Source organism: Anabrus simplex, chromosome 6 (assembly GCF_040414725.1).
Source record: "Anabrus simplex isolate iqAnaSimp1 chromosome 6, ASM4041472v1, whole genome shotgun sequence".
In the NCBI taxonomy this organism is placed as follows: Eukaryota; Metazoa; Arthropoda; class Insecta; order Orthoptera; family Tettigoniidae; genus Anabrus; species Anabrus simplex.
This window is the reverse complement of record NC_090270.1, coordinates 322,218,444-322,231,872: the sequence shown is the minus strand read 5'-3', so window position 1 is coordinate 322,231,872 and position 13,429 is coordinate 322,218,444. Positions and strand designations below refer to the sequence as shown.

The following is a 13,429-nucleotide window of genomic DNA, read 5'->3' as shown; positions in this document are numbered from 1 at the left end:
CAGGACGGAGATTCCCGTGACGTCATGGAAAGCTACAGCGGTTGCGAGGACATTCGCTAGCCTAGGTTCGGGCAGGTGGAAATTTAAATCACGTGACCGCTTGCTGGCCAATCGCTAAAATTTGATGGAAGACTCAGGGATACCATCTTAAGGAATGATGGATGAGATATTCTCGTAACTTCAAAAGTAATCAGTAATAAATTATTGTGAGTATACGGATCGATGTAATGAATTTATTAGATGTCACGCTTGGAAAAATAATCAATAATTATTGGCAAATTAAATAAATTGAAGGCTGGATTTCTTGGAAACCAGACAGCTTGAATGTCATTGGCTGGACGAAGACCACGTTGTAAGGGACGCGTCCAAAGGCGCGAAATGTGAGGAGCTAAATCCACCCGTATCTCCTAAATCTGTGATCGTTAGGAGGTCATATTTAATCCAGCAAATATGCTAGCGGAGTGGATTAATTTGATATAAATTTTAACGTCCAATTCGGAGTGCAAGTACCGATATTAAAAATCCACCCCCTCCCTCAGGGGTATGACGTCAATGAATCCGCGAGGGAAAGCTTCATCCATATATACGGGACAAGGGATCCTCGACACACACTTGAAATGAATCTCTGGAGCTGAACAGTCGGTCGCAGCTAACTTAGAATTCTACGGGCGTACAGTAACTCAACATTTAATGGCGCGAGCATCCGCCAGTGTTTAGAAAATGTGATCGCGCTCAAGCAACATGAACTGGAAATAGTTAACGTAGGACAGTGTTTGTCATCAGTGAAGTAAATTAATTGCACTGTAAGAGAGTAATATAAATTGCACCGCAATAAGTACGTAAATAACATACTGTGTGACGAACAGTACTTTAAGGGAATAATAGCCTGTACTTTGCAATATCGAACCGCTATCATGAACACTTCAAGAAGGCCGTATGAAACGGGCGTATCGCGTCGGACGACATAAATCGCGACGGGCGTAAAATTTGACACCTCGTCGTACGTGTCCAGGTCCATTGTGCGGTAATTGGACGAAGATTAAAATAGTGTAAAATATTAAATTTTTGGGTCTAGGATATTAATTTGTTGTATAAAAGTTAAAGTGTTCAATGTTAACGTTGTCAATGGTGAAGTATTGTGATAATTAAGGTATTAGTGTAAAATGGTAATGTGCCAGGAAATCTTTTGTGGAACTACGCCATCAAGAATGGAGGAGTAAAATGCAGAGAGCGGCCGAAAGGAGCCTCTCATCTGCAAAGCTGTAATGGAATACCGAGAAACTAAGATGAGTACATAATGTAAATAATATTTGGGAAATGTTATCGTGATGGGAAAAATGGGAATAATTTGATTAGACTTGGTTACCTTCTGTAACAAGATGAGTCGCTTAACGACCCCGTCCTAAATTTGTAGCACGGACAGTAGTGAATATAACAATGTAAATAATCGGGTCTTTTTCTGTATTCAGTTTGTTGGAGATGTAAATTTTGTAGATATAGGGTAGTACGTTAAGTCATGCATGTATTCTTATTTTCTTTGTATTCAAGAATAATTTTCTTTACATTTGATTTTGGTTATTGTAGTTAAATAGACCCGATATGTGCTTTTCTGTTTGTCATTTTAACGAGCGATATAATGACATTGAAGGAAAGTCCAGCTTCGTCATACCAGTTGTGTTTTGTTGTTGATTAGTATGTTCACAGTTTCAAAGTGAAGTTGTTAAAATTTGTGAGAAGCGATTATAATAATAATATTCCAAGTAAATCATATCTGGATTGATTAGTGCCAGAATAAATCGATATTGTAAAAGGGGTTATGCGTTAAACATATTAAGAGTGGACTACCGTGTAACAGGCGAAAATTAATTTTTAAAAAAATTAATAATAATAAAAAATAAAAATAAAACTACTTTTTTTAAGAAGAATTTATTTTTTTAATTTGGATATAATAATAATTCATGAGATATCGGAAATTTACTGAGTAGTGCGTAATAATAAAAGTCAAGTGATCAGGTGTTGAGTTTATCAGGAATCATTTAATGACGGGATGTCGTTTTTAATTCGGAATTAAAGTGTGTGGTAATTTAACTTGATAAATTAATAATATTGAAATTTAAGATCGGTGCTAATAATCCGTACATGTTAATGAACGTGTGGTTTAAATTACGGTCCAATATTTTTTACGTATAAATGTCGTGTCTTAAATTTGCAATTCATTAGCCGGAACACGTAGGACTAATATTACGAAACCATGATTGTCAAATTTTGGTAAATATAATTTCAAGATGTTACGATTATTTGTGGAGAATGAACTAAGGCGTAGATCAAAATGAGATAGAAAAATGTTAAAGAATCTGCAGTCAGATAATAAAAGGTCGTACGATGTCAGAAGTAAATAAATAAGTCAGTTGATAATTCTGTGAGAAATAAATGAATCAAGGAATATTGAGATAGAAAAGGAAATAAATTCCGTACGAGAGACACTTAGGATATTGAAATGAGTGTAAAATGTACGGGCAGTGTCACAGAGAAATACTGAGTTACGTAGCGGGTAGAATTCGAACCCGTGACAGCATGTACGAAATAAACAGACTGCACCGCTATTCGCCGAGATACTACGGATCTAAGGATAATGAGAGTTCAGAGTCCACATAAATGATCGTATAGTGTAATCATTGTAATGACGAGCGATGACAATCATGATGTCGTGATAATAATAATAATATTGCAGATAAAGGTTTGGACCGCCTTAAGTAAATGAGCGTTGATAAGATGTTAAACGGGAATCTAAATGATAATATGCAACCGATAATAATAATAATAATGTAAGGACGATGTTAAATCATCGCGGTCAGATTAATAATAATTGTCATAATAATAACAGTAATGATGCCGTTGGTTGATCAGTGAAATAATTATAATTGCGACCGATATCCTAATGCATTTTTGGCGGAAGTGACCGATTCATTAATAATAATAATAATCTTGAGTGACGTGAATAATAATAATAATATCTTAAGTCACCTATTCATTAATAATAATAATAACCACAAGAGGGATATAATAATCATAACAGTGATAACCATTTGTGTTTGCGTCCCGCATGATAATGACGATATTAATCAAACGTGACAGTGCCAGGAACCGTTGAGTAATAATAATAATAATAATAATAATAATAATAATAATAATAATAATAATAATTTCAAGGATGATAATTTCATGAATATTCTGACGATAGTGGATTAAATTAGTTGGTGACAACATCCCTCTACTCTTATGTTTGAATAATAAGGGTGATAAATATTTATAGTCATTTGTTACCTCGTTATCGTACGGTTCCCGCACGGTATTTCCCACCGCTTCTCGTTATCTCATCTGTGGCAGTAGTCTACTGAGGCTACTTTGTAACATCTCAGATCATGTGTAAATAAAATATAAATGCTAATTCAGTGGTATGGCATCAGCTGGACATCGTAAGATAGGAACTGTCCGTGTAATCCATTTTTCGTAATTCACGAGAAACATTACCCAGTCCGAGTACCGGTCTCGGAAAAATGTATATAGCCGGGATACATCATCTTAGTTAAATCGAGAAGCCGACCGTAATATGGGTTATGCTCGGGCTCCCGATAGAAGGAAGCTATATCCTTGAACAACGGTTCGATTCAAATGGAATCGATCCGTAAGTTATACTCCACTTGTAATTTCTTTCAGAAGCAACCCAGCAACATATTGATACCACTTGCGGTATAGCAAGTGATTTGTTTATGTAACATGTGTGGAAAGTTAAATATCATTGCCAAATGTATCAAAGTTTCGTACGTCGGATGGCGTAATAAACTGCTCCTTCTGGCAATTATTTCAAAGGAAACCATTCTCATAATCTTTTTATTGTAGTTAGATGGTACCCTTTTTAAAGTTAACAGTCACTTCCTAGTCCTATCATGGAGTCCTTAAATTCACGTTTACAATCGAGTCTTCCCCATTTTAATTTTAAATTGCTCCGTTCATTCCCGTGTTCAATGATGCCGCTATATTTATCTTTGATGACTTAAATAATGAACCGACACCCCTGAGATAAATGCTAGTCTGGGACTCAGGAGGTGGACGGGTGCAGTACCACATTTCAAATTTCGTGGCAGAGCCGGATATCGGACCCGGGGCTCCGGGGGTGGCAGCTAATCACAATAACCAGTACATCACAGAGACGGACGTTAATTAATTTTTTAAATAATATTGTGTCCAGAGGAACATATTTTAAGCCACATAAATATTTTTTCTTTGGAGACGGGAGTTTTGGATTTGGTTCAACCAGCTATACGTTCACGCATAGAGATAACAATTAGAAGAGATATCAAAACATTGATTATGTCACCCACTGTATACGTGTATTAGATCGTGGCTTCAACATTAACGATAGTTTAAAAACTATTGCTTCGTTTTCAAGACAGAAGAATTTTATATTTAGGCTGTTCCTGACTCTGTCCCAGTGATTATAACTGAGTAAATCATTTGCCAGTCCGCCTCTGTGGTGTAGTGGTTAGCGTGATTAGCTGCCACCCTTGGAGGTTCGGGTTCGATTCCCGGCTCTGCCACGAAATTTGAGAAGTGGTATGAGGGCTGGAACGGGGTACACTCAGCCTCGGGAGGTCAACTGAGTAGAGGTGGGTTCGATTCCCACATCAGCCATCCTGGAAGTGGTTTTCCGTGGTTTCCCACTTCTCTTCCAGGCAAATGCCGGGATGGTACCTAACTTAAGGCCACGGCCGCTTCCTTCCCTCTTCCTTGCCTATCCCATCCAAACTTCCCATCCTCCCGCAAGGCCCCAGTTCAGCATAGCAGGTGAGGCCGCCTGGGCGAGGTACTGGTCATTCTCCCCAGTTGTATCACCTGACCCAAAGTCTGAAACTCCAGGACACTGCCCTTAAGGCGGTGGAGGTGGGATCCCTCGCTGAGTCCGAGGGAAAAACCGACCCTGGAGGGTAAACAGATTAAGAAGAAGAAATCATTTGCCAAACATCTCGTGATGAGGATGAAATGATGATGAAGACGACACATACACCCAGCCCCCGTGCCAGGGAAATTAACCAATGATGATTAAAATTCTCGACCCTGCCGGGAATCGAGCTCAGGATCCCTGTGACCAGAGGCCAGCACGCTAACCACATAGCTATGGAGCCGGACAATTCTTTGGTGAACCAACATGGATATCGTTTCCTTTTATAACGTGTTTTCTTAGGTACGCTTTGATCTATAATATTATTAACTACAACATGAAAGGGCCGGCCCCGTGGTGTAGGGGTAGCGTGCCTACCTCTTACCCGGAGGCCCCGGGTTCGATTCCCGGTCAGGACAGGGATTTTTACCTGGACCTGAGGGCTGGTTCGAGGTCCACTCAGCCTACGTGATTAGAATTGAGGAGCTATCTGACGGTGGGATAGCGGCCCCGGTCTAGAAAGCCAAGAATAACGGCCGAGAGGATTCGTCGTGCTGACCACACGACACCTCATAATCTGCAGGCCTTCGGGCTGAGCAGCGGTCGCTTGGTAGGCCAAGGCCCTTCAAGGGCTGTAGTGCCATGGGGTTTGGTTTGGTTTGGTACAACATGAAAGGAATCCAAGGCTTTGTTTGAATCAGTAAACTTTGTTAAATCATACCAATTCATATTTTTTAAGCGCATCTAAAGGTCGTAAACTTTTTGCTAGAATTTTAGTCCCACATTGCTCCATCTCCTTCCAAACTTCAACAGGTATGTCATCAGGGCCAGTTTCTTTCGCTGCTTTTCATTATGTGGATGGCAGCTGAAACTTCGGCAGGCGAGATGGGTGGATTCGCTGTGGGGACAGTTGGATGTGGGAACTCCTCATTACAAATGATAAATTTTATCCACATCAAGTACGAACATGGACAGTTTCATTGAAACTCAGCGGATGTACTTAGACGGTTTATGTAGATGAAGATATCTCTCAATCTCACGGAGACGACAATTTCCACGCCATTTCGGCAGGATGTGGCGCCATAGTATAAGAGCTGGGTACAGGCAATGCGCAACCGTCATAGCTTGAATAATTCGGCCAACCCGCGGCTGCGTCCAGTCATTGCCCCAATGTTGATCGTCACAAATCGGGCAATTTGGCCTCGCTTCTTTAACTTTCTCCATACTTGGGCAAGAAGCCCTTGCACATTTCTCACACCGATCGGGTGGCATCGGTTTTCTGAAGGCAACTAAAGAACCACATGACGTACCGGTACGATGTCATGTTGACGATCTCTACCCGACAGAATTCATTAAAAGCTCATCCATAGGCCACCCTACAGAGTCTGTGTTCACTATTGTGATCTGCCAGAGTAAAACGGAACGTCGAACATGGTGGCTGCGGCAATTCAATTATTCCTTTCATTATTATTTCTCTTGAAATTTTCCACTAGGACTAACACCTCTATTTGCAAATAAAGTTTGTTGATTAACTAATTAATTGATTTACTTTTTGGTGTCTAGAAGCACTTCCAAACACTTTCAGAGAGTAAGGTTAACTATATTTTTGTATTTCCCGACCACCTACTCTTGCCAAAGTTTCATACCCACTAGAGCTGACGGTCGAAGTTCCCCCACTAAAACTGCTCCTTGGATCCGCCCCTGTCTGCAGTAAACTTTAGACTCTACTGACTGGAAGTAATTGTAAACAAGTATATTTCAACAATATATCAATGAATATTGTTTTTTTTTTTTCTAGAGCCATCTCTATCTTTGTCGCCGGGTCGTTGACTCTGATTATGATCTGCTGCTACTGCGGTCTGCTGATATACGCCACCTACTACGACTGCGATCCTCTGACAACCAAGGTACAAACTAACTCTATGCAAATTCCCAGTGCAGGGAACCTGTTTAAAGTATAATGCCTATTTTTATACATAAACTCAAATATTACATATCGCATTCAGAAAATAAATGAACAATCTCAGAAGCCACATAAACTAAACTTCGTACACTTGCAAGTTAGTCCCACCTCTCTAGCCGCCCTGCCTGTAGCTTACTTGTTCACACTCCATTGAATTTCGGACACTTTAAGCGATGTTTTTGTTTATGTTCCTTATTAATGAATTTAATTTATATTATTTTAATTTCTACGTCTAGGTACATATCTAAGAGATAAAATGAACACCGGAAGAAACACGAAAACGCACGTCGTTGTGTTTTAAAAAATATTAAAATGTGTCCGAAGTTACCCAATATCTTCGGGTAAATTTGGACAGGCAGTGTTTTTAAGTTACCGTCCGCGATTATCTCATGTATGGGGTTTTTCGGGCAGTTATTTGCGAAAAAAATATATGTGCATGAAATAGCAGAATTATTCCTTATTTACATAACAAAACGAACAAAACTTTGCCGCAAAATACAATATAGTTTACTTTCTATTCAATTTAGTCATTCGTGTGGATTATTTACACAACGTCTGTGCCGGTAGAATTTTGGCAATCTGGTCCTTCAGAACTGTGTACTTATCCTCGAAATTCAGAAACACAATGCTTTCCCTGTGTGACCGTAGGAATTTTACGACGACGTCCTGAGCTCCTATGTTGACCGTCACACCAACATAGGCCCTATTGCCTAGTTTGTTTCTTGCTCCCAGGCTCGTAATCGTAGTTCACTACGACGAAACTTTCTAGTCCAAGTGTGGAACTGCATGGTTGGTCATCTGATAACTGTGGAACTTCTTCCTGTTTTTCTACAGCAGTTTCACTGTCACGAAAGTGACCACCCACGAGAGATTTTCCCGGAGGAATATTCAGTTTACGACGGCGAGATGATGCGGTAGAACCAGAGCCGTAACGAGCTTGAGATAGTACTGTCTCGAAAGTGGATGACCAAGACGATTCCTTTGCATTTGAATCTGATGTTTCTGGAAACCTTTTAAGGACTCTCTGGGGATCAAGATGAATTAATCCAGTGCTGTGGAAGCCACTTCTGATATTATCTACTTTTCGCGCCTCTATCTTATCTAGCGTCTCCTTCAGAAGAGATGAGAAAGCATCTCTAGATATAGGCCCACGTGCACACTTCTTCCAGTTCGTCAGCACATCCCTACGGGCTTTCTTAAGTGGCCCAAAAAGAAGCACACGTCTAAAGGTTGTAGAATATGTGTGCTATTTGGTGGGAGAAGGTTAAAAGAAATGCTGTGTTTTTCATATTCTTGAGCAACAGAGAGACACATGGCTCGTTAAATTGTCCCCGATCATAACTTTTGGTCCATCCAGCTGTTTCAAATACGGCAGTGCCACCGTTAAGAACCAGTATTCAAAAATCGGTAGATCGAACCATCCGTTTTTGTTCCTGTTGTATCGGGTGCCAGAAGGGCCACCTTCTTGTCAGGTATCCCACAGATGCTCAGACTTGTACAACACGTACGGGGGCAGTAGTTTTCCATCCCCACTTGCATACATCATGACAGAAATACTTGTCTTGGAGAAGTCCATTACTCTCTCCGCATGCTTAATCCCTCTCCTAACAATCACGTGTTTCTTCCCAGGGTCGTCACTTAAGTTGGTTTCGTCATAGTTAATGACATTTTCCGGTGGAATGTTTTCCAGAGTGGGTTGCACGTTAACGAAAAATTCGCGCACGGACTCCGAGCTAACCTCAGCTCGAGCTCTCTTAATATTCTCTGAGAGGCGAACGGAGAGAGACCTTGCCCATTCGACGCCTCGAAGATTCTGGGTAAATCTCCTCTCCTTTCTTGCAATCCTGTCAAGGTAACCCTTTACAATATATCGAATATCACTTGAAGTGAGAGGATATCCCCTGTGCGCTGCTCGGACGATCCCGTGTACAAGCATTTCCTCCTCTTCAGTGTCCAGGACAGGTGGTGCTCAGATTGCTTTGGGGTTGGTGCGGTTCACCTTATTCTCCAGGGTCGATCGCGGTACCTGAAAATACTCCGCGGCTTTGCGGTAGGACATTTTTCCAACCTTAATGGCATTTACTGCCGCATCGAGTTTACTTTTCTCGTAGTTGCAATACAACTGTCCTGTACACACGCGGCATAGTCCGAAATTACCCCAGCCTTGCACAGATTCACAGAAAAATGTGTGTAGGACGAAGTGTTTAAAGATAAACTTCGTAGAAGCTTCACAGATACTTTCAAACAACAGAACAAATGGTAGACAATAGTGAACAGCAGCTGGACTCTTTTAATACCTGTGTACACTAAGAAGTTCCTGTAGCAATTGTCAAGGCTATAATGAAGCCGACAACAACGACCATTTTAACGTGACAATTTCGTAAGTAACGCAGGATATACGCGCTAAAATTGGCGCGTGAATTCGTCTTGAATACAAACATTTCGAGCGCAGGAATTCTATCTTGGAAAATTTAGAGTGACCAACCGTGAAACGAAAAAGTACCGTTTTGTCCGAAATTACCTCCTGCGTCCGAAATAACCCCAAATGCCGTTACGATTTTTTGTAAACGTATTAACAATTCAGTATGTCGTCTAAAAATTCAGATATGAGGGGACGTGGAAAAATTTGAGACGAAACCGAGAGAGATTATATTTTCTAAAATGGTTGAAAGGTATATTTTGCATCAAATCAGACTTGATCCTAAGTTAAGTGTTCCCAAATTGTGCACTCTTGTACAACACAATATCCAAAAGGAACTTTATAACTGGACTGTACGTCGTGTTTTGTGGAGAGATGGCTACCGTGGCGAAGTTCAATGCATGTAACCTTCCACTAGTGCAACAAACAGATTGAAGTGGTTGAGGTTTGCGAAGGAGCATGTGTCAATAGGTGAAGACTATCTAGATCGAGTCATGCGGTCTGATGAGACAAAAATAAATCTTATTCGTTCGGATGGAAGCTGCAGAATTTTGAGAAAGCCTGACGCAGCCTGCCATAAAGAAAATACTATCCCAACAGTGAAGCATGGAGGTGGTTCCATTCTGTTACGGGCCTGTATATCCTCTCGAGAAGTGGGAAATTTGCACTTCATTGAGGGAAAATGGACAAAACTGTGTATCAGAATTTACTGGCGAGAAACTTGAAAGATAGTGCCCAAAAATGGGCTTTGAAGGTAATTGCATGGTTCAACATAATGACCCTAAATATAGATACTTCGAAACTTGTTAAAACCTGCCTGATTTGGAATGTTCTCCATCAACTCAAAACTCCTCATCAGTCAGCGGACTTAAATCCAATTCAATATCTATGACCAATATTGAAAAGGAGGGTCATTAACTGCAAGAGTACATCCATACCAGAGGTCCTGAGTCTTTACAAGAGAATGGAAGAATATCAGTCCCCAGCAATGCAAGACACTAGCTTCTGAGAAGACGATGCGAGGAAGTTATTGAGGCCAGACGATACTAATATTGTGGAAGTGTTGATTGTTTGTGTTTGACATAATTTATGGTGATGATGATGATGCTTGTGGCTTAAAGGTGCCTAACATCTAAGGTCATCGCCCCCTAATAGTACGAGTTGGACGACACGATAAGATAACTAACATTTTAACATTTATCCACTGACTAGAATTTAAAACAAACGAAGATGAATGATGATGGTGAACTTAAAATAATCAGTGGACCTAATTCGCGATGCCTTATTTTCGGTAAATTAAAAGATGATAGGTTGTGATAGAATAAAACATTGCCTTAAAATTCAATAATATATCATGCAAGAAATAATTCATCGAATGAAAAAACAGAGAAGCTGTAAGGAGAGTTCAGGCTTTGTTTTTTCTGAGTATGCTCATATATCTTCCGAAGATGATATGAACAAATTTGAGTTCATGTATTAAAAATAGATGACATACTTCATAATGTTTCTACAAGAAAAGTGCAAAGGAATATACATGTATTTGACAAAACAGCCAACTTGTATTCACAATCCAGCTGTACGAACAAAACTGCCACTGATCGTATGCTTAAACAATTAGGCATTATTAAGAAAACAATAACCTCATAACACGAATAAGTCTAGTTTCGTTTCAGTCCTTAATGCATGTTGCGTTGGAATATAGGCTTTTTGTGATCTCCAGCTGGATGTTGTACTGTATTCAGCTCACATTGTCCGATCACTAGTCATTTGCTCTCCATAGAGCCAGCAATCATGCCATAAACATCTCTGGACTGCTCACAGCTTTATTAATATGACAAGTTGTCTTTTAAGAGTTAATTATTATTTTGAAAATGTATTATATTCGTGAGAACAAGGTAAATATTCTGTTGCTGGCTCAATGTTACTTGATTGTGCTTAGCTAGCTGCAGCCAAGGATCAGTTACTCCCTCTAATGGTGATGCGGACACTTGGAGAATACGCAGGTCTACCGGGCTGTTTTGTGGCGGGAGTGTTCAGTGCAGCGCTAAGGTAAGACAACTTGCTGTATTTTGTTTACAACGTTCGAGAGACTGTCTGACGCATACATCTTTGAATTAGGAGTAGTCCGTGTTTAATGACAACTCTCACATTTATAATCAGTTTCACAATCGTATTTAAAATATATTTAACACCTGATATTTCAATTTTTTCAGCATATGTAATTAATCCTCACTTACTGCCATATTGTTTCTACTTATATGAAAATGATGGCAAAATGCATAATCCACCGTCTTATGCCATGATCACTACTGAAGTGGATAACAATATACACTGACTGACAGAGCAAATGCAACACCAAGAAGGAGTGGTCAGAACTTTATGCCAATTGCAGGGTAGACTGACGTCACTGAGGTATGCTCATGATGTGAAATGCGCCGCTGTGCTGCGCACGTAGCGAACGATAAATGGGACACGGCGTTGGCGAATGGCCCACTTCGTACCGTGATTTCTCAGCCAACAGTCATTGTAGAACGTGTTGTCGTGTGCCACAGGACACGTGTATAGCTAAGAATGCCAGGCCGCCGTCAACGGAGGCATTTCCAGCAGACAGACGACTTTACGAGGGGTATGGTGATCGGGCTGAGAAGGGCAGGTTGTGCGCTTCGTCAAATCGCAGCCGATACCCATAGGGATGTGTCCACGGTGCAGCGCCTGTGGCGAAGATGGTTGGCGTAGGGACATGTGGCACGTGCGAGGGGTCCAGGCGCAGCCCGAGTGACGTCAGCACGCGAGGATCGGCGCATCCGCCGCCAAGCGGTGGCAGCCCCGCACGCCACGTCAACCGCCATTCTTCAGCATGTGCAAGACACCCTGGCTGTTCCAATATCGACCAGAACAATTTCCCGTCGATTGGTTGAAGGAGGCCTGCACTCCCGGCGTCCGCTCAGAAGACTACCATTGACTCCACAGCATAGACGTGCACGCCTGGCATGGTGCCGGGCTAGAGCGACTTGGATGAGAGAATGGCGGAACGTCGTGTTCTCCGATGAGTCACGCTTCTGTTCTGTCAGTGATAGTTACCGCAGACGAGTGTGGCGTCGGCGTGGAGAAAGGTCAAATCCGGCAGTAACTGTGGAGCGCCCTACCGCTAGACAACGCGGCATCATGGTTTGGGGCGCTATTGCGTATGATTCCACGTCACCTCTAGTGCGTATTCAAGGCACGTTAAATGCCCACCGCTACGTGCAGCATGTGCTGCGGCCGGTGGCACTCCCGTACCTTCAGGGGCTGCCCAATGCTCTGTTTCAGCAGGATAATGCCCGCCCACACACTGCTCGCATCTCCCAACAGGCTCTACGAGGTGTACAGATGCTTCCGTGGCCAGCGTACTCTCCGGATCTCTCACCAATCGAACACGTGTGGGATCTCATTGGACGCCGTTTGCAAACTCTGCCCCAGCCTCGTACGGACGACCAACTGTGGCAAATGGTTGACAGAGAATGGAGAACCATCCCTCAGGACACCATCCGCACTCTTATTGACTCTGTACCTCGACGTGTTTCTGCGTGCATCGCCGCTCGCGGTGGTCCTACATCCTACTGAGTCGATGCCGTGCGCATTGTGTAACCTGCATATCGGTTTGAAATAAACATCAATTATTCGTCCGTGCCGTCTCTGTTTTTTCCCCAACTTTCATCCCTTTCGAACCACTCCTCCTTGGTGTTGCATTTGCTCTGTCAGTCAGTGTACTTTACATGCGATAGTTGTGGCTGCCAAGGTAAGAAAAGTGTTCTATATTGTGTAGGGTCTCGTCATTGATCGTAACTGAAGGAGCAGCCTCGCTGAGGTCTGGTCCAGTTTGGTCAAGAACATACTTTGTTAAATGCATTCATAGCAGTTTGCAAGTCTTTCTCTGCATTGACAAGAACAACATTACCATCTGTGTACTGGAATTCGTTAACTGACTGGGGATGATGCGTTGTTCTCAACTCACAGTCTGCTAATATAAAATAATCCTACTTCAAATCTATGAACCATTTCTGCATGTGGAGAAAGTGGTGGTGGTGGTGATTATTGTCTTATGAGGAAGTACAACTACGCGACCATC

At 41.7% G+C, this 13,429-nt stretch overlaps 1 protein-coding gene across 1 annotated transcript in view; it reads left to right on the top strand.

The window, feature by feature from the left end:
• The window catches only part of LOC136875781 (sodium-coupled monocarboxylate transporter 1), a 119,425-nt gene that overhangs the window by 66,429 nt on the left and 39,567 nt on the right, over positions 1–13,429 (top strand). The window contains exons 8-9 of the mRNA XM_067149375.2: positions 6,738–6,846; positions 11,261–11,370. Coding sequence (XP_067005476.2) covers positions 6,738–6,846; positions 11,261–11,370 — 219 coding nt within the window. The remainder of the gene's footprint in view (positions 1–6,737; positions 6,847–11,260; positions 11,371–13,429) is intronic.